Source organism: Bos javanicus, chromosome 21 (genome assembly GCF_032452875.1).
Source record: "Bos javanicus breed banteng chromosome 21, ARS-OSU_banteng_1.0, whole genome shotgun sequence".
In the NCBI taxonomy this organism is placed as follows: domain Eukaryota; kingdom Metazoa; phylum Chordata; class Mammalia; order Artiodactyla; family Bovidae; genus Bos; species Bos javanicus.
Genome location: NC_083888.1, coordinates 67,292,252 through 67,319,493, shown reverse-complemented (window position 1 = coordinate 67,319,493; position 27,242 = coordinate 67,292,252). Strand labels below are relative to the sequence as shown.

Here is a 27,242-nt window from a genome sequence, read left to right as displayed (position 1 = left end):
CTTCAGTCTTTCCAGAGAATATTCAGGACTGATTTCCTTTAGGATTGACTGGTTTGATGTCTCTTAACATACCATATAATAACTCTTTATCTTCTACTGACTGAATGAATTAAGTCTCTGAATTACCAAAATCACCTCCTGAAGCACTCTGGGTTTTCTTTAGAGGTCTTAGTACCTCAATAGGAAAGACACATCCTATTCCCATAAAAGGGCAAGAGAATGCTGATGGAAAAACTTTCGTTTTCAATGGGCTGACTGGAGAACAGTACCAAGTGATAAAAATACAATAACTATAGTTTTTAGGTTTCTTTTAATCTATTGGGAATATTATAATAAACCTGTAATAAAATATATACTATAATAAACCTATAATAAAATCAACTGTCTAAAAAAACTTCAGTTTTTTATCATAGGACCCAGCAATCCCACTCCTGGATTAATTATCCTAAAGAAATTAAAATTTATGCTCACATAAAGACCTGTACAGGGACTTCTTTGGTGGGCTAGTGGTTAAGACTCCACCACATTCCCAATGCAGGGTGCAGATTCAATCCCTGGTGGAGAACTAAGATCCCTTATGCCACATGGTGTGCCCCCCACCCAAAAAAAGTGGAATATAATAAAAATTCATCTGATAGACTAAATGGCGAGAAGAGCAAGGAAATTCTTATAAGAATAATCATCAGGGAACTTTAACCTACTTCAAAAAATCAAAATGTACAATCAAAAGCTGCAGTAATAAAAACACCATGACTGGGCATAAAACTAAATAAATTAAATCAGAGAGACAAAAGGGAATTTAACAATCGGGGGAAAGAACCAATGATCCAGGGAAAGCAGTAATGCATGTAGGGGGAAAACGTTAAGACTCTACACCTCATACTAATCCTCCAAAATACACAGTAAGTCAATTAAACATTCAAATGCCAGTCACAGCAGTATTTAAAGAAAAAAACAGAATCATTTTTACAATCTGGGAAAAAAAGTAAACTGTTCTCACCAAGACATGAAACCCAGACAGATCAGACCGATGTCTAAAAACACATAAAAGGTTTAAATCACTAAGAGGAAAAGAGAAAAGAGACACAGATAAAGGATATACAGCAGGAAGCTTATTTTAAAAAGAAAATATAAATGACACAAATATATGAAAATATCATCAATGTAAGCAGCTATCAAAAAAGCAATCTTTTTTAAAAAATATCATTTTTTTGTTTATTCGATAGACAAAAATTATCTACAGTGTTAGCAAGGGTGTAGAAAAATAGGCACTCTCATTCATTTTGGTAGGCTAATAAAGCAGTACGACATTCTCTCAAAACCAATTTAGCAGTACCTAGTACTCTTGCCTGGAAAATCCCATGGACGGAGGAGCCTGGTGGGCTGCAGTCCATGGGGTCGCTAAGAGTCAGACACGACTGAGCGACTTCACTTTCACTTTTCATTTTCATGCACTGGAGACGGAAACGGCAACCCACTCCAGTGTTCTTGCCTGGAGAATCCCAGGGACGGGGGAGCCTGGTGGGAAGCCGTCTATGGGGTCGCACAGAGTCCGGACATGACTGAAGCGATGCAGCATCAGCAACATTACGGTATTAAAATACAGAAACATCACTTTGCTAACAAAAGGTCCATATAGTTAAAGCTATGATTTTTCCAGTAGTCATGTACAGATGTGACAGCTGGACCATAAAGGCTGCATGCCAAAGAATTGATGCTTCTGAACTGTGGTGTTGGAGAAGACTCGAGAGTCCCTTGGACTGTAAGGAGATCAAATCAATCACTCCTAAAGGAAATCAACCCTGAATATTCATTGGAAGGACTGACGGTGATGGTGAAGTTTCAATACTTTGGCCACTTGATGCCAAGAGCTGACTCACTGGAAAAGACCCTGATGCTGTCAAAGATTGAAGGCAAAAGGAGAAGGGGGTGGCAGAGGATGAGATGGTTAGACAGCATCACTAATTCAACGGACATGAATTTGAGCAAACTCTGCGAGTTAGTGGAGGACAGAGAAGCCTGGTGTGCTGCATTCCGTGGGGTCGCAGAGTCAGACACAACTTATCGCCTGAACAGCAACAAACTACAGTCTCACATTCCCTCTGAACCAGGACTTCCAGACATCTAGGAATTTATCCTACAGAAACACTCTTAATAAAGGACAGAAAGTTATGTTTAAGGATATTCAGTGCAGATGTTTGTAATAGCAAAAAAATCAGAAACCACCCAATGCCCATCAATATAGGTAAACTATGGTGCCAGCACACACTAGAAGGCAACGCCCCTAAAGAGAGTATGTCAGGTCCAGAAGCACTGAAATCCAGACGTGATGAAGACGTGACTGAGCACTTGGTAAGAAAAACCACCATTATGTCCTTTCTTGTTAAAATAAATAAAAATTACTGTGTCTATAAAGAACTGTGGTAATGTATACCAAACTGCTGAAAGTGATCCTCTGAGAAGAGAGAAAGTTTAAGGAATTTTATTTTCTACATAATGAGTTTCTATAATGTTTATATTTTACATGATTCTGGGTAAGACCTACAATAGGGGGGAAAAAAAGTAAAATCAATTTTTTCAGACCTCAAAAAAAAAAGTGTTTTAAGTTAGCCACTATATAGTCAAATTCAAGCATTTCTGGAGAGAACACACTAGATGTAAACATGGCAAGTCTCACTCCAGCACAAGTAAGTTATGTAAAAGGCGAGAGGGTCTGTCTGTCTCACTCCTCTTTTAACCCACCATCTCTATCTATATAAGGAAACTGGCCAAGTAACCACCTGAAACTGGTTGGGGGAAATAAACTCAGAGGTTCTGTTCCTTATTTCAAAAAGTTTGGATCTAGGGCAGCAAAGAAAGCTCCACTAACTCATGCTACTTACTGATTCCAAAAGCAGTCCCGGCATCTCTATGGAGTCTTAACTAGGGAACTGCCACTAAAATTGAGATGAAACGTGAGGAGGCAAATTTTTAGTTACAGTCTTTACTTAAGACTCCAGTTAGAATAGACCAATGATGCACAATCTTCTTCAGGTCCCAGAACACAGAGGAAGTTAGAATATTTGTAGGGCAAACTGTAGCAAACCCAGGGTGGGTCTCACTCCAGCAGGCCCTTGCACAGTGGACTGCAGGCCTCAGCACATCTTAACACTGCCTTGGCACACATATCAGGAGGCTCCATTACATGGGAATTATTTCTTTACAGTTTCCTTCAAAAGTAGCATTAAGTTCATCCAATAAATATTTATCAAGTACAGGGGGAGAATGGACACATGGCTGAGCCCCTTCGCTGTTCACCTGAAACTATCACAGCACTATGTTAATCGGCTATATCCCAATATAAAATAAAGTTTTTTAAAAAATTTATTAAGTACTTAATAAGGCTTCCCTGGTGGCTCAGTGGTAAAGAATCCATCTGTCAACACAGGTGATGTGGGTTCAATCCCTGGTCTGGGAAGATTCCCTGGAGAAGGAAAAAGCAATCCACTCCAGAAAATCCACTGCCTGGAAAATCCCATGGACAGAGGAGCCCGGGAGTTACAGTCCATGGAGTCGAAAAAGAGTCAGACACAACTTATCAACTAAACAACGAGCACCTAGTATGTGCCAAATATGGCTAAGTGCTGATATCTTCCCCATAGACTAGAGTGGAAAGACAGATAAATAAGCAATTTGCAATATAATTGTAATTATAATAGTAAAACATACTATTTATTTAACTGTAATGGTAAAAATGCTAGCTAGGGAAAAAGTACCGTGATTTTTAACATGAGTGCCATGCCTGGGGAAAGGGAGTCTGTTAATCACTACTTTCCCCAAGAAGTGACTCCAACACAAAAGGATGAAGTGTATTTTAGGCAAGAAACAGCAGGTAACAAAGATCCAAGAAACTATGTAAAAAAAAGCAGAACAGAGACTTTCCTGGTGGTCCAGTGGTTAAGAATCCACGGTTCAGTGCAGAGGTCACAAGTTTGATCCCTGGTTGGGAAACCAAGACCCCACGTGCTGCAGAGCGACTCAGCCTGTGCACCACAACTAGAGAAAAGCCTGCACACCAGCAAATGGCCCGTGTGTCTCAATGAAGACCCAGCGCAGCCAAAAACCAAACACACCAGAACAGTTCTGTGCTGCACAAAAAGAATGTGAGGAGGGAGTTAATTAAGGAGCAGTTTTAATGGAAGTGTTTTTTATAAACATGGAATGTGGTTGAGCAGAAAGCAAATATGACAAAAATTAGGAAAGCATGTGCCTTTCTATATAATAACCTATCGAACATAAGCTATGAGATAAATGTTTGGGGAGATGAAGAAGCTTCTTGATAAATCTATAAAAACAGTCAACAAGATTTTTGCAAGTACCATGAGCTTATAATGAAGTTAAAACATTTTTACTGTGGTGGTACATATTTACCACTGAAAAAGAACGCTATCTCTTTATAAAGGCAAAATCATTCAAACACTCAATATGTAATCTTTACAACAGAGAAAGAAATGAGAAAGTAAATGAAAAGTAAAGAAATGAGAAAGTAAAACAACTCCCAGGATAATTAATATATAAGCTTCCTATTCTTAAAAAAGGTTTAGCTTACAGAAAGCCCAAATATATACATTGTGTTCCTCTTTGTCTCACATGGAAATAAACAGGAAAGTGTATTAACAGAAACCCAAGCATAATTCGTTACTTACCTCTCTGCCTGTAAGGATGTGTCTTGCCAACTTCACTTTTGCAAAATTCCCCTTGCCGATAGTTTTTAACAGCCTGTAGTTTCCAATGTGAGGCTGTTCATCTGCACAGGAAGCTATAGAGTTTCTACACCGTGCTCCAGAGCGCCCAGAGCGAGAGGTAACTTCTTGCCGCCCATCTCCATGTGACGTGTGCTGCAGTAAAATAGACAACAAAGGGCAGGGAGTGAGGAACCCACACTAGTTGACAAGGTTAAAGAGTCTCCAGTTGAAGAAACAAAACATCTCTGCTTTAATTTAATCCCACTACATATGGCACTTTATGGGGACTTGCCCATGTGATATAAACTCATGAGGAAAATAAAATGCTGAGAAGAGAAATACCAGTCTTGAACTTCAACTGGGTGTTCAGATAGATGAAGATTATTTTCTGTAATGTGGCTATACCATAAAATAGGAGAAAGAAGACTGCCTTACAGTCATAAAGAACTTAACTTTCCCACATGCTATTAAATACACCAGCACATATTATAGTCAACACACCTTATGATATAGGTAGAACAGGTAACATCACCATTAACCAGATGAGGATACCTTGAGATTTATTCACCACCAAATCACTAGTGAGAAATTCAAAAAGAATATGGATTCCCAACTTCTTTCTAAACTATGCTGCTAACAATGATTTTTAAGACAGTGTGTGCCAGACTCTAAAGCCCTTGATAAACATTTGTTGAACAGATGAATACAGTATTCAACATACTCCAAAAAGGTAAAACAAATCATAAACACCTCTAACCACATTAAACAGAAAGGTGCTCGAGTTACAAAGTGCCTGATGAGGACAGCGCTGCATGCGTGAGCAACCAGCTGCCTAGCGCTTCCTCTCTCCATACCTCACTGCCTACCTCTCCTGAGCGCTAACTGCTTCCTCTCCTCTCGGGACACTGTCAAGCACCTTCATCCCTTTCTCCTCTTGTCCAGGAAAACACCCCTTGTTTCTCATGTTCACTCTCTACCTGTAGGTCAAACAAGCCTGATTCTAGGTGATAAACATAAGAAACTACACTTTGTAACACATTCTTATCAAGGAAAAATGGAAAAAAAAAAAAAACCAACTAGTATTTTACAGTGAGAGCTTAAGAATTTGTGCCATCAACCTCTGAATTCGTCAAAAGATATCCTTTTCAGAATGTCCACATTAATTTCCATCTACATTTTTATATTCCTCTAAGTAAATCTCTGTCATTCCTGTACCAAGTTTTGAGATAGGTTTTCTTCTATTTTAAGTTAAAAAGACTTTTACAAACTGGTTACAAATCTAAACAACTTTATTCCTGTAGCAAAAAGATTCTAATTTTCAAATGAGAATTTTGGGAAAATAGCCCATTACAAACGAGGAATAGCAAGGAGAGATAAGGCCTTCAGTGAACAATGTAAAGAAGTAGTGGAAAACAACAGAATGGGAAAGACTAGAGTTCTCTTCAAGAAAACTGGAGATATCAAGAGAACATTTCATGCGAGGATGGGCACAATAAAGGACAGAATGGCAAGGACCTAACAGAATCAGGAGACTTAGAAGAGGTAGCAAAAATACACAGAACTGTACAAAAAAGGTCTTAATGACCAGGATAACCACGATGGTGTGATCACTCACCTAGAGCCAGACATCCTGGAGTGTGACGTTAAATGGGCCTTAGGAAGCATTACGACAAACAAAGCTAGTGGAGGTGATGGAATTCTAGCTGAGCTACGGAAAGATCCTCAAAGATGATGCTGTTAAAGTGCTGCACTCAATATGTTGGCAAATTTGAAAAACTCAGCAGTGGCCACAGGACTGGAAAAGGTCAGTTTTCATTCCAATCCCAAAGAAGGGCAGTGCCAAAGAATGTACACTGTGTACAACTGCACTCATCTCACACGCTAGCAAGGTAATGCTCAAAACCCTTCAAGCTAGGTTTCAACAGTACGTAAACCGAGACATCCCAGGTGTACAAGCTGGTTTTAGAAAAGGCAGAGGAACCGGAGATCAAATGCCAGCATCTGCTGAATCATAGAAAAAGCAAGAGAATCCCAGAAAAACGCCTATTATGCTTCATTGACTAGGCTAAAGCTTCTGACTGTGTGAATCACAATAAACTGTGGAAAGTTCTTAAAGAGCTGGGAATATTACCTGCCTCCTGAGAAAGCTATCTGTACGCAGATCAAGAAGCAACAGCTATTTAAAACCTTACATGGAACAACTGACTGGTTCAAAATTGGGAAAGGAATACGACAAGGAGTATGTCAAGGCTATATATTGTCACCCTGCTTATTTAACTTATATGCAGAGTACATCATGCAAAATGCCAGGCTGGATGAATCACAAGTTGGAATCAAGATTGCAGGGAGAAACAACAACCTCAGATATGCAGATGATATCACTCTAATGGCAGAAAGCGAAGAGGAACTAAAGAGCCTCTTTATGAGGGTGAAAGAGGAGTGAAAAAGCTGGTTTAAAACTCAACATTCAAAAAACAAAGATCACGGCATCCAGTCATTTTATGGCAAACAGAAGGGGAAAAAGTGGAAGCAGTAACAGATTTTCTTTCCTGGGCTCCAAAAATCACCACAGATGGTGACTGCAACCATGAAATTAAAAGACGTCTGCTTCTTGGAAGGAAAGCTATGACAAACCTAGACGGCATATTAAAAAGCAGAGACATCACTTTGCTGACAAAGGTCCATCTAGTCAAAGCTATGGGTTTTTTTTTAGAAGGAAATCAACCCTGAATATTCATTGGAGGGACCTGATGCTGAAGCTCCAATGCTTTGGCCACCTGATGCGAAGAGCCGACTCATTAGTAAAAAAGACCCTGATTCTGGGAAAGACTGAGAGCAGAAGAAGGGGGCAGGAGAGGATGAGATGGTTGGATGGCATCACCGATTGAATGGACACGAGTTTAAAGAAAACTCTGGGATATAGTGAAGGACAGGAAAGCCTGGCATGCTGCAGTCCAAACAGCAACAAAGTACTGTTTTAAAATAATTTTGGTAAACGTGTTTCATATATGCTTATTTCCAAACTAGACATGTTTCCTAAAAACAAGGACAGTAATTTACTATCCCTTGTATCTTAGAATAGTAGACATATATAACAGGTACTTAATGAACACTGCAAAGTGAAAAGTGTTAGTTGCTCAGTCGTGCCCAACTCTCTGGGACTCCATGGAAAGCAGCCCACAAGGCTTCTCTGTCCATGGGATTTTCCAGGCAAGGATACTAGAGAGGTTTGGCATCTCCTTCTCCAGGGATCTTCCTGATCCAGGGATCAAACCTGGGTCTCCTGCACTGCAGGCAGATTCTTTACCAACTGAGCCACAGGGAAGCCTTAATAAATATTGGAATGACTAAATAAATGATATCAAAACACTAATCCCTGTAGCAGATGGTTAAATTACAAGAAATTTTTATTTCCCAAATTTCTTTCTTCTATTCAAATATTTATTGAATGATAATGTATAATAGATTTTATATAATTATGAGCTAGGCACTGTTCTGAGTGTCAGAAACCCAGCAGAACATAAAACAAAGTCCCTGTAACCATGAGGTGTATGTCAAGCGGTTTTGCTATTTATACAATGAAAACACAGTTATTAAAATTAAACTACTATTCAAAATTTTGGTTATAAAAGCTTTTTAAATGCAAACATAGACTTTTAATTTATATGTTCATAAATTCAACCCTTCATGTATTAATTAGTTTACAGAAAATTAGTTTTCTGGAGTGTGGCACAGTTAAGTAGACAAAATATTAACTTTTGCACAAATCAACTGTCTTCTACTACATGTAAAATAGAAATATTAGAAGAACCTTAAAATTCATAGCAGAGAAGGCGATGGCACCCCACTCCAGTACTCTTGCCTGGAAAATCCCATGGATGGAGGAGCCTGGTGAGCTGCAGTCCATGGGGTCGCGAAGAGTCAGACACAACTGAGCAACTTCACTTTCACTTTTCACTTTCACGCACTGGAGAAGGAAATGGCAACCCACTCCAGTGTTCTTGCCTGGAGAATCCCAGGGACGGGGAGCCTGGTAGGCTGCCGTCTATGGGGTCGCACAGAGTCGGACACGACTGAAGTGACTTAGCTTAGCTTAAAATTCATAGGCATGAAGTTTATACCTTTGCTTACTCTCCAATCTATTTATAATAAAAAAATAACTCCTGAGACTTCTCAGGCGGTCCAGTGGTTAAGACACTGCGCTTCCATGGCAGGGGGCCCAGATCCATCCCTGGTCAGAGAACTAAGACCCCACATGCTGTGCGAAGTAAGGCCAAAACATTAAAAAAACAAAACACAAACAACTGCCCCCGCAAACTAACTCCTTAGCACTACACCCACTGGTATGTTAGGAGGACAGAGGTGTCTGTTCTGTTTATCATCAGATATTCCCAGAAGCTGTGACAGTGCCCACTATGGACTCCCGCTGCACGAATACCAGATGAAGTCACGGTCCTCTCTGATCTCAGCCATTACTCCTCGGCCGCTCCATCACCCACTATTTTCTAGCGTGATTCTCTCCTCAGTCTGAGTGCCCTTTCTTCCATTCAAACCTAAGGACATCCTACTCTTTCCCGTATGCTTGAATCATTTGTCGCCATCTTTAAGCAATCTTCCCTGACTCTCCCTGCGTCCCAGCAGAACTGCTTTTTCTTTGGACTCCCAATGTACTTCGCTTGTATCTGTCTCTATCTTGCTACTTTGTCATAGACACTTATCCACCACACTACACTGACTTCCTACAGAAACTCACTCAACTTGAGGTTCCACACAGTCATTTGTCCAAGTATGGCCGATGAGATACGAGTGAAAGTGAATATGTCATTTTCATGCTGAAGTCTTTACTGACAGTGCTTGACTCAAGCCCTGTGTTCTTCTGTTCTCCTGAATTTAGAATCCTGTCCAAAGAGTGAAGGTCAGAGGACCAAACGGCCTGGAAATGGAGATCAGGCTTCATAGAGTCAATGTTAAGCCACTAAGATTCTGGTCATCTATGTCACCACAGCATAACCTAGCCTACGTAATACACCCTCATGCAAATAAACACTAATACAAACCCAAAAAGAAACCTGTATTTTCCCACAAGAATATAAACTCATATAACAGATTGAAATAGCTGATGTTTGCTAAATTCCAATAGAGTTAAACTCAGAATATTTAGTTTGATAAACTCCCTAAATTTTAAAATCTAAGGTTTTTAACTAAAAAATTCTCTCAGAACAGAAGCAAATTAAACTGCATTTTGATTCTACTTGGCTTCCATCTTCCCCATGCATCCATGAGTAGGCCCAAAGAAGAAAAAATTTCCTAGCGTTTTAGCAAATAAATAAATTCTTGTACTAATAGCCAATTTATCCATAAATTTTTTTCTCCCTAAGGTGACAAAAAGTGATATAATAGTAGCCACTTTTTGTGGAAGCACTAAAAACCCAACAGGCACTCAAAGCTGTTTAATTTAATCTTTATTAAAGAGTAAAAGAAGGGTGGGATGATTTGGGAAAATGGCACTGAAACATGAATAATATCATATATGAAATGGATCGCCAGTCCAGGTTTGATGCATGCTACAGGGTGCTCAGGGCTGGTGCACTGGGATGACGCAGAGGGACAGTATGGGGAGGGAGGTGAGAGGGGGGGTTCAGGATGGGGAACCATGTGTACACCCATGGCGGATTCATGTTGATGTATGGCAAAACCAATAAAATACTGTAAAGTAATTAGCCTCCAATTAAAATAAGTACATTTATATTAAAAGAAAAAGAAAAGAGTAAAAGAGTCCAGATCTTTCTCTCTCTCAGGGAATTGAGCTGAACCATTTTATCCACCAAGAACACTAGAACATGGGCAGTGCTACTAAAAATTTTGCAGAATCAAGGCAAAAATAAAAAAGTATTAACAAATTCATAAAGTGTTCATTTTCAAACTAAAGTTTCTGTTTAATGCAAAATATTTAAGCTGCTAGGTAATGTTATTAAGGAGTGGAGCAAAACTGGAGATATCTACTCAACATCCATACCTCCCTTCTTATCTAACAGAAGCCAGACGTGAATCTGGGGAGGAAACATGGCCAGTGAAATTCTTGTTTTCCCAAACTTCTCTGTAGCTGGAGGTAGCACATGGCTTGGTTCTGGTCAGTTCTCATTAGTGAAAGTCTACTGGGTGGTCCTGGAAAAATTTTGTTTCTCATAAAGGCAGACAGGTACACTAACTAATACGGCCTCTTCCTCCCTTCTGCTGCCTTGAATGCAACCACAAGAGCTACAGCTCTGTAAGTTACCCTGTAGTTGTAGGTCTCAAACAGGAGAGAAAAGACAAAAATATTTTTAAAAACCACCAACTCCAACAATATTGAATTGCTGAACCAAAGCTAGAGGCCGTCTAGATTTGTTTTGTGAGACAAATAAACCCTTATTTGGTTAAGCCATGGTATAAGTTAGTTACTTTTAGCCAAAGCACTACTAAACTGTCCCAGGTGCCATATCAATACTGAAGAAAGAAGCAATAAAGAGTGAATGAGAAGTGCACTCCATTTCGTTATACATATTAGTTCTTCTTTTAAAATGTGTCTACATGTAGAAGAGCTCTAGAAACTACAAAGAGATATCACCTCACACCAATCAGAATGGTCATCATCAAAAACCCCAATGTTCACTGCAGCACGGAAGCCACCTAAATGTCCATCAGTGAAACATATATATAAAATGGAATAGTGTGTTTGTTCAGTCACTCAATCTGTCTGACTCTTTCCAACCCCATGGACTGTAGCCTGACAGGTTCCTCTATCCATGGAATTTTCTAAGCAGGAATACTGAAGCGGCTACTACTAAAAGTCTAGAAAGTTTATTATCTTATGACTTAAAAAAATTTTGAATGAGGTTTAAAACTTTTAATCCAATTCTGAGAATATAAAGAAATACTATGTTGTTAAAAAGAAACAAAACAGGAAATTAACATGATACCATATTAATGAAAGTATAGATTTTGTTCAAATTTCACAAAATTTTATGCTACTGTCCACTATTTGTGTTCATACCTTATTCAAGATTCCCCATTGTACTTAAACTGCATCAAGCAGTTTCAGCTGCATGCAACAAATTCTGGCCAATTCTCTTCTCATTTTTATTTTGTTACAAATATTTTCTAATTGTCCTTGTTATGGCTTCTTAGATACACCCATCATTTAAAAGTGAACATTTAATTTCAAAAAAAAAAAAAAGGTAACCAACAAGGACCTACTGAATAGCACAGGGAACTCTGCTCAATGTGATGTGGCAGCTTAGATGGGAGGGGAGTTTGGAGGGAGAATGGATACATGTATATTAATGGCTGAGTCCCTGTGCTGTGCACCTGAAACTATCACAACATTGTTATCAGCTATACACCAATATAAAATACAAAGAAAAAAAAATACTGGAGCAGGTTGCCATTTCCTACCCTATGGAACTCAGGCATCAAACCTATGTCTCTTGCGTCTCCTGCATTGGCAGGTTGGTTCTTTATCGCCAACTGGGAAGCCCCATGATGCAGTATTACTCAGCCATTAAAAAAAAAAAAAAAGAAACAATGCCATATGCAGCAACATGGATGGACTCAGAGATTGTCATACTGAGTAAAGTAGGTCAGACGGAATGACAAGCATCATGTGTTATCACTTGTATGTGGAATCTAAAAAAAATGGTAAAAATGAACCTATTTACCAAAAAGAAGCAGAGTCACACATGTAGAAAACGAACATGGTTACCAGAGGGAGCAAGTGGGTGGGGGACAAACGAGGGGGCTGGGAGTGGCATGTACATATAACCACAGTGTAACAGGTAACGAACAGCCTACGGTACAGCACGGGGAACTATTCCCAACTCTGTAATGCTCAACATGGGAATGAGGTCTAAGAGTGGATGTAGGTTTAACTGGCTCACTCTGCTGTACAGGAGAAACTAACAACACTGTAAAACAACCATACTCCAATTAAAAAAAAAGAAAACCTAGAGGGAAACAGAGCCACAGAACATAAACTATTGTGCTTATGGTGACACAAACGAGAACATACCTTAGACACATGCACACGGAAAAAAATTTTTTTAACTGTATGATTTTTTAAACTGTATGATTCCAGGTTTGCCCTTGGATCTATCTGCTAAAGCACCAACCTGAAATTTGAGAGGCCTACTTAAGAAATCAGGTTTAAATGTCTACAACAACAACTTTATGCCATATCTGAACTCTTCCTGAACAGAGCTCGGCCTTGTCTATAAAATGTGTGCCCACACATCCTTTCTAATCCTTCAAATAACAAGCCACCTCATTAACACATGAGCAGGATTTTCAAAAGTGGAGGGGGGGAATTTACAAAAGTTGGGGGGGGGGTCTACAAAGCCAAACTATGACAGTAAAAAGCTGTTCTATAAGTATTTTATACTTTAGAGATATTCACAAAGCCAAAATTTACTTTTGAAAACAACTGAGCAGTTATTTCATTCACTGAAGGAAACATACCTGTTAGGACTGAATCACTTGTGTTTTTAAAAATTTAGCAAACTGGGAATAGAATGGAACTTTCTCAATCTGACAAAAATCACAGACCAAAAACCCTTTAACAAATATTACCCTAAATAGAGACTTTATTTTATTTTTATTTTTTGGCGGCACTGGGTCTTCACTGCTGCGTATGGGCTTTCTCTAACTGCAGAGAGCTGGGGCTACCCTCCAGCTGTGGTGCGTGGGCTTCTTCTCACTGTGGTGGCTTCTCTCGTTGCAGAGCACGGACTCTACAGCATGACAGCTCAGCTGTCATGGGCTTAGCCGCCCCATGGCATGTGGAATCTTCCCAGACCAGGGATCAAACCCGTGTTCCCTGCATTGGCAGGCAGATTCTTAACCATTGGACCACCAGGGAAATCCTAAACAGAGAAACTTAGAATCATTTTCTTAAAATCAGAAACAAGACAAAGCTGCCTATTATCACTACCATTATTTAACAAAAAACTGGAGCTCATGGCTAATACTTTTAGGAAAAACTTATAAGAATCTTAAAAAGAGAGAGAAAATGTCATTATTTGTAGATGATATAAACTACCTGCAAACCAAAAGAACTGGAAGTACCACTGGAACTCAAGAGAGAGCTTAGCAAGGTGCAAGATCAACCTATAACAAAAGTTCCCTACACTAGTAGTAACCTACCACAAAATTTAAGTAAAAAATAACCTTCATAATAGCAATAAAAAGTAGGTAGAAATTAACTGAAAACTAACTGAAGCAAGAGCTCCCTGGACAAAGCCTTAAATTTTCAATAAAAGACATAAAAGATACTCTAAATACTGTAAAATGGGAATTCCACACTCTTGGACAGATAATATTATACATTCTACCCAAATTTATCTATAAGTTCAAGGCAATCTCAATTAACATTTCCAGCCAGTAGTTTGAGTAATTTTAAACTTACTCCAAAGTGTACATGGACAAATATTTCATGGCTACCAGGTTAGCCTTAAAAAAGAGTTAAATAAAGCTCAGAAATAAAAAGTGATCAAGGTTAAAACCAGTAACAAGACATACCCGCATCACACTGTACCCTCAAAAGCATGTACTAAGAGCGACCCAACATCTTTTCTGTGGCTTTCTTGCCAAAAGGATATAACCTTAATCTAATTCTGAGAAAACATTAGACAAACTTAAACTGTGGGATCTTTGACTGGATCTTGAAACACAGAAAAGAACCCTGGGGAAAAGCAGGTGACAATTCAAGTCAGTTCTGCAGCCCTTGTTAACGGTATTGGGCCAGTGTTAATTTTCTAGTTTTGGTTTGGGCTTCCCTGGTGGCTCAGACGGTAAACCATCTGCCTGGAATGCAGGAGACCTGGGTTCAATCCCTGGAGAAGGAAATGGCAACCCACTCCAGTACTCTAGCCTGGAAAATTCCATGGATGGAGGAGCCTGGTAGGCTACAGTCCATGGGACTGCAAAGAGTCGGACACGACTGAGCGACTTCACTGGTTCACTGGTATCTAAGTGGTCAACATCAGGGGAGACTAAGTGAAAAGTACACACATACTCTGTACTAATCTCACAATTTTAAGTCTGAATTGATTTTAACATGAAAAGTTTGATAAGCATATACATATAAAGATACAAAGATTACAATATTCTATAAAGCCATACTACTTTTTAAAGAAAAGAAAACCTATAGGGTATTGGCACAACAGTAAAATAGACAATGCAACAAAACACCAAGATAAAAGCCACTGAATGTACGGGACCATAAGATACAATGAAAGCGATCCTATAAACCACTGGGGAAAGGACGGACTATTGAGTGGACAGCAGGAGGAAAACTGATTCACTGGATCAGTCTACAGAGAAAAATAAAACTAGACCCCTATCTAAGTCCCTGTGCAGAAGGGACGTTCCCTTTTAATCTAAAGGGACTAAAAAACCCACATGTGAAATATAAAATGAAATTTAAGAAAATATCCTTGTGAGCCAGATATTTAAGCAAAACCTCAAACGCACAAACTTAAGGCAAACATTCATCTGAGTTACACCAAAATTAAGAGCTTCGGTCCAAAGGGACTTCTACGAAGATGATAGAAGATACGTGCAATGTCTTAAACCTACATTGGATTAATACCTAGAAAATCAAAGAGTATCTAAGAATCAACAAGAAAAAAATCATCAAGTAGAAAAGGGACAGAGAAAAAACAGCAATTTATAAAAGGCCCCCAAAGCCAAGAAATATATAGATGTACTACAAAGGTCCGTCTAGTCAAGGCTATGGTTTTTCCAGTGGTCATGTATGGATGTGAGAGTTGAACTGTGAAGAAAGCTGAGCACCAAAGAATTGATGCTTTTGAACTGTGGTGTTGGAGAAGACTCTCGAGAGTCCCTTGGACTGCAAGGAGATCCAACCAGTCCATTCTAAAGGAGATCAGCCCTGGGATTTCTTTGGAAGGAATGATGCTGAAGCTGAAACTCCAGTACTTTGGTCATCTCATGTGAAGAGTTCACTCACTGGAAAAAGAGTCTGATGCTGGGAGGGATTGGGGGCAGGAGGAGAAGGGGATGACAGAGGATGAGATGGCTGGATGGCATCACTGACTCGAAGGACGTGAGTTTGAGTGAACTCTGGGAGTTGGTGATGGACAGGGAGGCCTGGTGTGCTGCGATTCACGGGGTCACAAAGAGTCAGACACGACTGAGCGACTGAACTGAACTGAAAAATCAGGAAGAAACACAAGTTAACAATGAAGTATCACATTATACTTAGGGCTGGCAAAAAAAAAAAAATTAGAAAACTGGAGAATTCTAATGATGGAGGAACCAGTGTTACAAAAACCCCTGTGCACTACTAGTGGGAGTATGGGCTGATAGAGCCACCCAGAAGAGCAACCTGGAAGTACGTGACATTTCCTGTGACCCCGGAAATCCACTCCTAGCTGCACATCTGCAAGACTTTCTTACACAGCTCCACAAGGAGACATGTATGAAGATATTCATTGTTGCACTGTGTGTGCATGCGTGTATGCAGCAGACAGTCTACCCCTGGCACGCAGGTAAAATGTGGCAGACTCATACCACAGAAGTGCTCTTCTACAATTAGAGGCAACAGGTTTGATGCATAGATGAGACTGAACTATTTACACAAAGCACAAAACACACACGTTTAAGAACACATATGAGAACACTAACATCTTGGAAAGATAAGGGACATGATATATAGGGATTAACAGGAATAAAAAGAACGGCCTCACACTCATCAAGATGTGACTTCTGCAGCTGAGTTTATGAAAATTTTTCCAAGAATATGAATAATAGGGAAGGGGAACTATTATTGTTCATTTGCAGAAATTCAGCCAACTTGGTTTCATTTGTAACAAAACGCTTATTATCGGTATTAGGACCTAACAGAGGCAGAAGATATTTTTTAAAAAAGGTGGCACGTATACACAGAAGAACTACACAAAAAAGATCTTAAATGACCCAGATAACCACGATGGTGTGATCACTCACCTAGAGCCAGACATCCTGGAGTCTGAAGTCAAGCAGGCCTTAGGAAGCATCACTGCAAACAAAGCTAGTGGAGGTGATACAATTCCAGCTGAGCTATTTCAAATCCTAAAAGATGATACTCAATATGCCAACAAATTTGGAAAACTCAGCAGTGGCCACAGGACTGGAAAAGGTCAGTTTTCATTCCAATCCTAAAGAAAGGCAATGCCAAAGAATGCTCAAACTACCGCACAATTGCACTCATCTTACACGCTAGCAAAGTAATGCTCAAAATTCTCCAAGTGAGGCTTTCAACAGTACATGAACCAAGAAGTTCCAGATGTTCAAGGTGGATTTAGAAACAGCAGAGGAACCAGAGATCAAACTGCCAACATCTGCTGGATCATGGAAAAAGCAAGGGAGTTCCAGAAAGACATATATTTCTGCTTTATTGACTATGCCAAAGCCTTTGACTGCATGGATCACAACAAACTGTAGAAAACTCTGAAAGAGATGGGAATACCAGACCACCTGACCTGACTCCTGAGAAATCTGTATGCAGGTCAAGAAGCAACAGTTAGAACCAGACATGGAACAACGGACTCGTTCCAAATTGGGAAAGGAGTTCAGCAAGGCTGTACGCCGTCACCCTGCTTATTTAAATTCTATGCAGAGTACATGATGGAAATGCAGGACTGGATGCAGCACAAGCTGGAATCAAGATTGCTGGGAGAAATATCAATAACCTCAAATACGCAGATGACACCACCCTTACAGCAGAAAGCGAAGAGGAACCGAAGAGCCTCTGGATGAAAGTGAAAGAGGAGAGTGAAAAAGCTGGGTGAAAACTCAACATTCAAATACAAAGATCATGGCATCCAGTCCCATCACTTCAAGGCAAATAGATGGGGAAACAATGGAAACAGCGACAAAGACTTTATTTTCTTGGGCTCCAAAATCACTGCAGATGGTGACTGCAGCCTTGAAATTAAAGACACTTGCTCCTGGGAAGAAAAGCTATGACAAACCTAGAAAGCATTATTAAAAAGCAGAGACATTACTTTGCCAACAAAGGTCTGTCTAGTCAAAGCTATGGTTTTTTCAGTAGTCAAGTATGGATGTAAGAGCTGGACCATAAAGAAAGCTGAGCACCGAAGAATTGATGCTTTTGAACTGCGGTGTTGGAGAAGACTCTTGAGACTCCCTTGGACTACAAGGAGATCAAACCAGTCAATCCTCAAGGAAATCAGTCCTGAATATTCATTGGAAGGACTGATGCTGAAACTCCAATATTCTGGCCATCTGTTGTGAAGAACTGACTCATTTGAAAAGACCCTGGTGCTGGGAAAGATTAAAGGCAAGAGGAGAAGGAGACGACAAGAGGATGAGATGGTTGGATGGGATCACCGACTCGATGGACATGAGTCTGAGCAAGCTCCAGGAGTTGGTGATGGACAGGGAAGCCTGGCGTGCTGCAGTTCATGGGGTCGCAGAGTTGAACACGACGACTGAGTGACTCAACTGAACTGATTACTGGTATAGCAGATGAAGCATCGTAATAATGAAACATACTGAAAAATAATTTACTTGATTTACCCTCAGAAGAATAAAGCACAAACTGCAGCTAAAGAAAACTGACTCAGTAGCTTCTGACCAGTTAATTATATGCTGGTCTAGTCTAGTCTAAGTCACTTCAGTCGTGTCCGACTCGGTGCGACCCCACAGACGGCAGCCCACCAGGCTCCCCCGTCCCTGGGATTCTCCAGGCAAGAACACTGGAGTGGGTTGCCATTTCCCTCTCCAATACATGAAAGTGAAGTTGTTTAGTCGTGTCTGACTCTTAGCGACCCCATGGACCAGTACTCATTAAATAACAGGCTCTACAGCGGAATAAAACAAATAGAACATATGCACACAGTTTAGCTGAGGAGCTAACGGAGAACAGTTACTGAAACGAGGGGCAATCCCTGCCCCATGAGAAAATCAAAGTGCGAATACTCTAAGTACCACCCAACAGGTTTGTGAGAAATGTGTTTTCATCTTGCTATTAAAGCAATAGGTTAATTTTATTCAATTTGTAATTTATTTTTAAAAATATATTCCCAAATATTTCAACACCTAATATAAAAAAGTAAGATTCTATATTCCTTTTTTCATATTGTCTTTAAAATCTGGAATATACTTTATATTCACAAGACATCTTAACTCAGACCAGTCACATGTCAAGGACTCAGTAGCCACACATAGCTGGTAGCTACTGTGCTGGACAATGCAGCTCTAAGCACTCAGACAACATGACCACATTCGGGCAAGATGAAGGAAAAACAGGTGTCCAAGATGAAGGAAAAAAAAGGGGATGGAGTCTTTGAAAGACAAGTAGCAGAGTTTTAAAGGAAGATGAAGGCCATTTCAAGCCAGACATGAGCACAAGGAAAGCTTAAAAATCTTGGAGGTGCCGGGAGAGACATCCCTTAACCTGAAGGTCCAGCCAATTTCACCTCTCACAATTCTTTCACACACCTCTAACACTGAAAAAAAAAAATTGGCTTAATTCCTTGACATCGTGACTGCTGGAAATTTCTTCTCTTTCTGTTCTTGACTAGGCTGGCACTTCTGTCTTGCATCCCCTTGCTTTAGTTAATTTCTGCACTGAAGTACTTGACTAAGAGCTCCTTGATGGTAAGAATTCTCTCTGTATTCTTAGAACACAGGACCTGGCAACCAGCAGGTGTGAAACTGCTAGGTGAACAGTCAAGGAGAACAGGCAAACAGTTAGAAAAAACAAAGCGTGGGTCAGTATTTGAATAATAAACCAGACTTTAGATTACCCAGTTTTCTAGACTCACACTACAAAAGCTACCTGAAGAGGGAATTTGACATGTACATGCAGAACCCTCGTCACGTGGAGCAGACCCGGCCAAGCTCTTCTTGGTGTCAGTTTCCTCAGTCACAACAACCCTGAATAGATGATGTTACTCTCTTCTGTTAGATAAAAAGATGTAATGTGTAGCATGCTGATTATATAATATTGAACACATAACACTAAATTATATATTTGAAAGCAGCTAAGAGAGTAGATTTTAAAATTCTCGTGAACAGAAAAAAAACCTTAATTATATGTGGTGATGAATATTAACTAGACTCATTGTGGTGATCATTTCACAACATATACAAATATAAAATCATTATGTTGTACACCTGAAACTAATATGATGCTACATGTCAATTATATCAATAAGTTTTTAATTATATTAAAAAAATCTTAAATGAGGCACAGACAAGTAATTAACTTGCCCATGGTCAAATACTTGTATTAGTATTGGAAGACCAGGTTCAAATGCAAGCCTCTAACTCCAAATCTGAATTTCTCTCATGTTTTGCTGCTCCTTCTTTTGGGCTCCACATCTGGTCCACTCTACACCAGAAGTGTCTTCAGAATCTCTCCCTCAACCACAGTCTTAGGCTCCCATCTTTACCTCTGACTTCCAAGCCCAGACTCTCTCCATTAAGCCTCCCTTTAAGAAAGCTATCTGAAAAAAAAAAAAGAAAGCTATCTGAGGTTTTAAAAAAGGAGAAAGAAGATGAATTCATTGGAACTACAGAAAGAAGAGGCTGAAGACACAGGACATGAGAGATGAAAGAAATGACAACACAGAGATGAGATGAAAAGACCAAGTAACAAGCATTAATGATGGCTAGCATTTATCTATTACTTATGATGTGCCAGGCACCATTCTAAATGCTTTACCCATACTGTCCCATTTAATCACTAATTCAACCAGTATTTATTTACAGATCACCTGTAATAAATGACCAGCATTGTCTAGGTATTTGAAATAGTATCAATAAACAAAACAAATATTCCTGCTCTCATGGAGTATTCAGTAGCCACAGGAGATCGACAAAACACAATAAACCTAAGAAATATATAAACTATATACTATGTTAAAGGTAACAACACAATGGGGATTAAGAAAAAAAACTAGATCAGGGTTAGGCAGGTTGGGAGGGACATCAATGGTTAGAGCAAGCCTCACTGAGGTGATGCCTGAAAAGAGGAGAAGGTGAGAGAATTAGCCATGTGGGTACCTGGAACAAAAGTGTTCGGACAAAGAGAAGAGCCAACGCCAAGGCACTGAGGCTGGAGTGTCCCTGGTGTATTCAAAGAACAGCAAGGCAAGAGATGAGAACAGAGGTAAGGGAGGCACGGCATGGAAGGTATTCTAACAGCCCCATGAGGTGATTACTACCACCAATCCCATTCTATAGATGAGACATGAAGAAGTTAAATAACTTGTCCAAGGTCACACAAAAAATGCTAGGTCAGATTATAAACTCGAAGAGTTACTATTACAGTGGCTGGAAAACAAGACCCCGAAGTCTCTGACTCCCATTACAAGGGCTATGTCTCTTCCACTTGAATCTGGGTGCCCATGACTGCTTTAGCATTCTAAGAACTGATACTATGTGACCTCTGAGGATAGGCCATAAAAGGCAAGCAGCTCTGTCTTGTTTGCTAAAATATCAAGCCACCTCGTGTCTGATCACACTGAGGTCTCCAGGCTGGAGAGGCCCACATAGTGGCTCTGACCAAGAGCCCCAGCAGCCTTTTGACAATACCTGTCAATGTGCCAGATTAAGAAGTGGTCTTAGGTGCCTCAGCTGGTAAAAAATCTGCCTGCAATGCAGGAGACCTGGGTTTGATCCCTGGGTTGGGAAGATTCTCCTGGAGAAGAGAAGAGCTACCCACTCCAGCATTCTGGCCTGGAGAATTCCATGGACTGTATATAGTCCACGGGGTCGCAAAGAGTCAGACACAACTGAGCGACTTTCACTTTCACTTAGGATATGCATCTTTCAACCCAGCTGTTCAAATCCCCAAGCCTTTCATGATATCCCAAGTGAAGTCCCAGATATAAGTCATTCCCGTTTGAATTACACTACTCACACAAAATCTGTGAGTATAATGAAACAGTTGTTTTATACTACTAAGTTGTGGAGTGGCTAGTTCCACAGGAATAATAAGTAGGATAACTATATAATAAGCAGGAAATAAATGTTAAGCACCTGACCTAACAGAAACAGAAAAAGAAACTAGAATACATGACCATGGTATGTCGAAGGTTCTTTATCACTGAAAATCTTTAATGTCTAGAAGGCAACCTTCTTTTAAGAAAAAAAGGTATGAAGTTCCTTTAGTCCATTCTACTAGTGAAGCTAACACATGCCTATGAATACCAAGGCAAGTCTGGGACAGGCAAGGGCTACGCAAAGGAAGGAAGACACGGAAAGAGGTAGAGACAGAATGTGAACGGAGTGCCACCAAAAACACCTCATGTGCCTTCAACAATAAAAGTTGCCTGCCCAGCTTAAATTATGCTTCCGGACAAAGAATGCAAAGGGCAGAAGGCTATGTTAGGAAATTGTTCTACGTGTACTCCTCTCTGGGATTCTCATTTTAATCTGCTACTGTGGTCAGTGAAGTCATAAAGGTACTGACTATAAAAAGAATGGGGCTATATAAAATTCTAGAATAAGACCCTTGAGTTCAGCTTACTCAAACTTCATATGAAACTCTCCCAAAATAGATTTTCATATAAAATGTCCTAATGGTCACGTGCAGTTGTGAGAGCTGGATCATAAAGAAGGCAGAACGCCAAAGAATGGATGCCTTTAAACTGTGGTGCTGGAGAAGACTCCTGAAAGTCCCTTGGGCAGCAAGAATATCAAACCAGTCAATCTTAAGTGAGATCAACCCTAAATATTCACTGGAAGGACTAATGCTGAACCTGAAGCTCCAGTATTTTTGTCATCTTATGTAAATAGACGACTCACTGGAAAAGTCCCTGATGCTGGGGAAAATTGAGGGCAGAAGGAGAAGAGGGCGTCAAAGGATGAGAAGGCTGGATGGCTTCACCAATACAACGAACATGAACTTGGGCAAACTCTGGGAGATGGTGAGGGATAGGGAGGCCTGGTGTGCTCAGACCATGGAGTCACAAAGACTCAAAGACATGACTAGGCGAATGAACAATACAAGTCCCACAATATTTAACCTCCACTCCCAAGCAACTGCCTATTAGTGAGAAATACAAACAAAACATCTTAAGCTTTGTTCAAGCTTCAGCTGTGAACACCAAGACCCCAGGTAACCCAGATACAATAAGGTAGAAACAATGCCTTATCTAGTCTACACAACACTGTGTAAGACTAACCAACCATCGCCAAGCAGCTCAGGTGACCTAAGGGCAGTGCTAAAGAATCTAGTTTGAAGAAAAAGTTGGACTCGCCTCAAAAGTCATTTTCTTCCAGTGCCGCCAGCTGCCCTCTCAATGACTGTACAGGCAGGTGCGTGTGGGTCAGCACAGACCCTTTGTGACTACTTGTAGACCAATTCCAAGCACATTCTTTAAATTCCTGTGTAAGACAACACTAAAGTTGGGAGATTCCCAAGGAAGAGATCTGTTTTTTCATTATTTTGAAAGTTTAAAATGGATGGGAGACAAGTGAATTTATACTTTTATCTTCCCAGTGGTGATCAGAAATAGCTATACTCCTCGACTCTTACTTTCAGCTTGAAAACAAATTCCAGGGATAATATCTATCCATGTTTTAGAATCCAGAGCAATCCTCTTTGAAATTAAAGGTAACACGTACTATTAATTCACATTAAACTGTGTATGAATCTCTTAAAACTAATTACAATACAAACAATCATGCACTACACAATCAAAGGGGCGTCCCAGATGGAGCAGTGGTAAAGAACCCACCTGCCACTGCAGGAGACACAGGAGATGGGGGTTCTATCCCTGGCAACCCACTCCAGTGTTCTTGCCTGGAGAATTCCACAGAGGAGCCTGGAAGACTCCATGCCCATGGGGTTGCAAAGCAGTCAGACACAACCAAGCCTACATACACATACACACACACACACACACACACACACACACACACACACGATCTAAACGAAAAATATTCTACTCATTGAAAATTTCCACCTTCACCTAATTTACATAAAAAAAGAAATGAAAACAACTCTCAAATTGAATAAGATCTTTTCCCAAACACTTTGACCCAATAAAAAATATTAATTCTTCAGAAAGCAACCTTTTTTTTTAAGGCCCAAACAGCTTGATTCAAAAGACAGTTGTGCTTAGAAGTTAAGCAGATTAAATGAAACCACACTACATGTTTTAAATTAAATACTATATAAAGTACTTAGTACTGTTGCCTGACACATAGTAACCAACAACCAGTAACTATTTTTATTCTCGATAACCTCACTTTCAACAAAGAACCAATTTTAAAACTCAAGGAACCTGAAAATGTTATTGAAACCACCGAAATCTCTTCTTTAGTCACAATACAATCTAAAGGAACATAATTTAGTCAGCAAGCCTTCACTGAATACTAACACAGCAATTCTTTAAAGTGTGATCCCTAGATCTGAAGCATTAACATCATCTGGTAGAACTTGTTAGAAATGCAAACTCTAGGACCCCAAAGCTAGAATCAAGGTCTGGGGGTGAAGCCCAGCCATCAGAGCTTCCATAAGCCCTCCAGGCGGTGTGTGCTCCAGTTTGAGAGTTAGCAGGCTAGTTTCACAGAGCTCAGGGTGCTGTGTTCTGCAGGGACTGGGAGCCCAAAGGCAGAGGAGTGATAATAGTTCCTAGGTAAATCCTCCATGGAGCCTAGAGCAGTGCCACACACAAAGTAGGCACTCAGGTCTGAGCAGGTAATAGTCAAACAGCAGGTGGCTAGCTAGACAATAACAACATCAGTTTATTATTTCACAGAGATAAGAAATTCTGATGACTGTTTGCATTAACATATAATGCACTAAGTCAGGACACAACGTGCACACACCCGGAGCTGTTTAACTGGCAAAGTACTCCAGGGCCTCTGGTACTCTGGCAAGTAACCCAGGCTTGCTTACGAAGTGTCATATGCTTTGAAATGTAAGTGGAAAATACATTTCAAATTTACCAGTACACAATTTGTTCATGACCTCTATGCAAGTCAACTGTGGAACATAAACTAAAATGCAAACTTTTTGCTGCCTTTAAAAAAAAGCATCTTGTTTCACATATTAGCCATCTATAATATGTGGACCCAATATAGATTCTAATTTAAACAAACTGTTTAAAAAAAAAAAAGACAACTGAGGAAACTTGAACACTGCTAACTAGATATTTGATATTAAAAAATTATGACAGAGGATTAAGATTACATTTTTAAAGAAGCTTTATCTCTTCTAAAAGCTTTAGAAATGAAATGATATGTTCTGAGCTTGATTCTTAGGGACAGAACATATAAAATTAGTCTGGTCACTGAGCTGCTGAGTACATAGGAATGGGGGGGCTAACTATATACCAGGGTTGAGAACTCTGGCTCTATTGCCATTTTGGCTATTTCTTTGTTGAGGGGGTAGGGGGCACTGTGCTATGTATTGTAAAATGCTTAGGTGCATTCCTGGTCAGGAGCAACCCTCTTCCCTGTGACAACCAAAACCAACACTGTCCAATGTCCACTGGGGGTCAAACTTGTCCCCACTTGAGAACCACTGATAAATACCTATTAAATTCTATTTGCTTTCCATAGAAAAATATTTTTTAAAGTCTACTTTTAATTATACTCTATGTATTGGTACAACTGCATCTCCCTAGCTGAATAATTACTACATAAAATTTAGAGAAACAGCCTGATACACAAAAAAGCAGAGAGGGCTGGGATGGAGATCTGAGGCCTAGTAGATGCTCTGCTGCTAAAGTCAATAGTTGCAAGCAGGTCCTGTCACCTTTTTGAGCCTCAACATCTTCATTAGGTCCAACTGTTTGACTAGTCCTTTTGAGTTTTTTGTTTGTTTGTTTGTTTTATCCTTTTAAGTTTTAAAAGGTAACAGTCTATCAGCTAAAGGTGGATATTCAAATCTGGAAATCAAATAAATGAAAATAGAGTCGTGTACCAGCATGAAGAGAATTTTCTTTTTGCAAATTATCTGCCTTTTATTATTCTTGACCTATAAGCAACATTCTTTACACAATTTATATATAATTATTTAAAATTTAAATAAGATTCCTGGGGTAAGCAAAAATGGAATATTTTTACAAAATATAAAGACAAAGCTAATTGTCATATCAGCCAAAACTGTCCATCAACTGGTGAACGGATAAAAAAAAAAAAGTTACACACCCAAACAATGAACTACTTACTACTCAGCAATAAAAAGCAATGAACTACTGATACACACACAAACACACATAAATCTCAAAAATGTTATGCCAAATTAAAGATGCTAGACACAAGACTATATGCTCTTTGATGCCATTCAAGTAACTTTTAGAAAAGGAGAAACTACAGAGACAGGTAACAGATCCATAGTTGCCAACGGCTGGGGGAAGGGAAAGGGAATTGTAAAGAAACACAGGGCACCTTTTCGGGCAATGGCAACGTTCTCTAACCGTGACACTGATTACGTAACTATACATTTGTCAAAACTCATCAAACTGCACACTTGGGAAGAGTGAATGTTCTATCTCAACATACACAACTTAAAAGAGCTGCCCATCAGACTGAGAACTCCCATTCATTCTTGAACCCTTATCATTCAATTGGCAAGAAGTCTAACACTCAGTTCAGTAGTATCAGGTAAATAATATTGTATATGCCAGACAAACACCACACAAGGTATCACACTGTGAAAAATATACAACTACTTTCAGAACATGTCAATACCAGAGTTAAAAAGACGGCATGGTGCAATAATGAAATGATGTGCTACAAACCTCTATTTCACCACTGTCAGAAATTCAATTTAAATACATTCCAAGAGAATAAAGGCACACTCCATACCCCACATTTTTTTTAAACTTAGTAATTTCTAATGACACACAAAAAGATTACACCATAATTCAACAAATTCAACAGAGAACCAGTAAAGACCCATTTGGTGTAAACCCTTCATTATCACAAATCTGCTATCATTGTTTCTGATTATAGTTTACTTAGAAACTATGGAGCTCCTGGGACTTCCCTGGTGGTCCAGTGGTTAACACTCTGCACATCCACTGCAGGGGGCCCAGGTTCCATGCCTGGTGAAGGAACTAAGATCCCACATGCCAGGCAGTGCAGTCAAAAAATAGAAAAATAATAGTAGTAACAAAATAGGAAGTATGGACCACCTGCTCTGGTTCAATGTAAGACTGTGCTTCTCTGAGTGAAAGTCAATGATGTAAGTTAACTCACATTTTTGTTTGCTCCACTCTACACAAAGAACAAGAAAACAATGAAGAATTAGGTTCTATGAGAAAATGAACTCACCAATTCACCTTGTCTAGATTTTCTATTACTTTTTATGTAATTTTCTAATCCATGTCATGAAAAGATACATATATCACTGTGCTACTGATTTACAAGGTTAAGAACATTAAATATCATCCGTTAATATACCAAAAGGATGCTTTAAGCCAAGATTTACATAAACAAATTAAATCACCTAATAGTTATCCAGCAAATAAGTGGCATTTTGAAGATTAA

General features: G+C 39.6%; 1 protein-coding gene across 10 annotated transcripts in view; it reads right to left on the bottom strand.

Annotated features, from left to right (window-relative positions):
- Window positions 1–27,242, bottom strand: part of MARK3 (microtubule affinity regulating kinase 3) — a 115,391-nt gene that overhangs the window by 86,534 nt on the left and 1,615 nt on the right. For all 10 annotated transcript variants that reach the window (XM_061395457.1, XM_061395459.1, XM_061395458.1 and 7 more), the window contains exon 2: window positions 4,686–4,877. In XM_061395457.1, coding sequence (XP_061251441.1) covers window positions 4,686–4,877 — 192 coding nt within the window. The remainder of the gene's footprint in view (window positions 1–4,685; window positions 4,878–27,242) is intronic.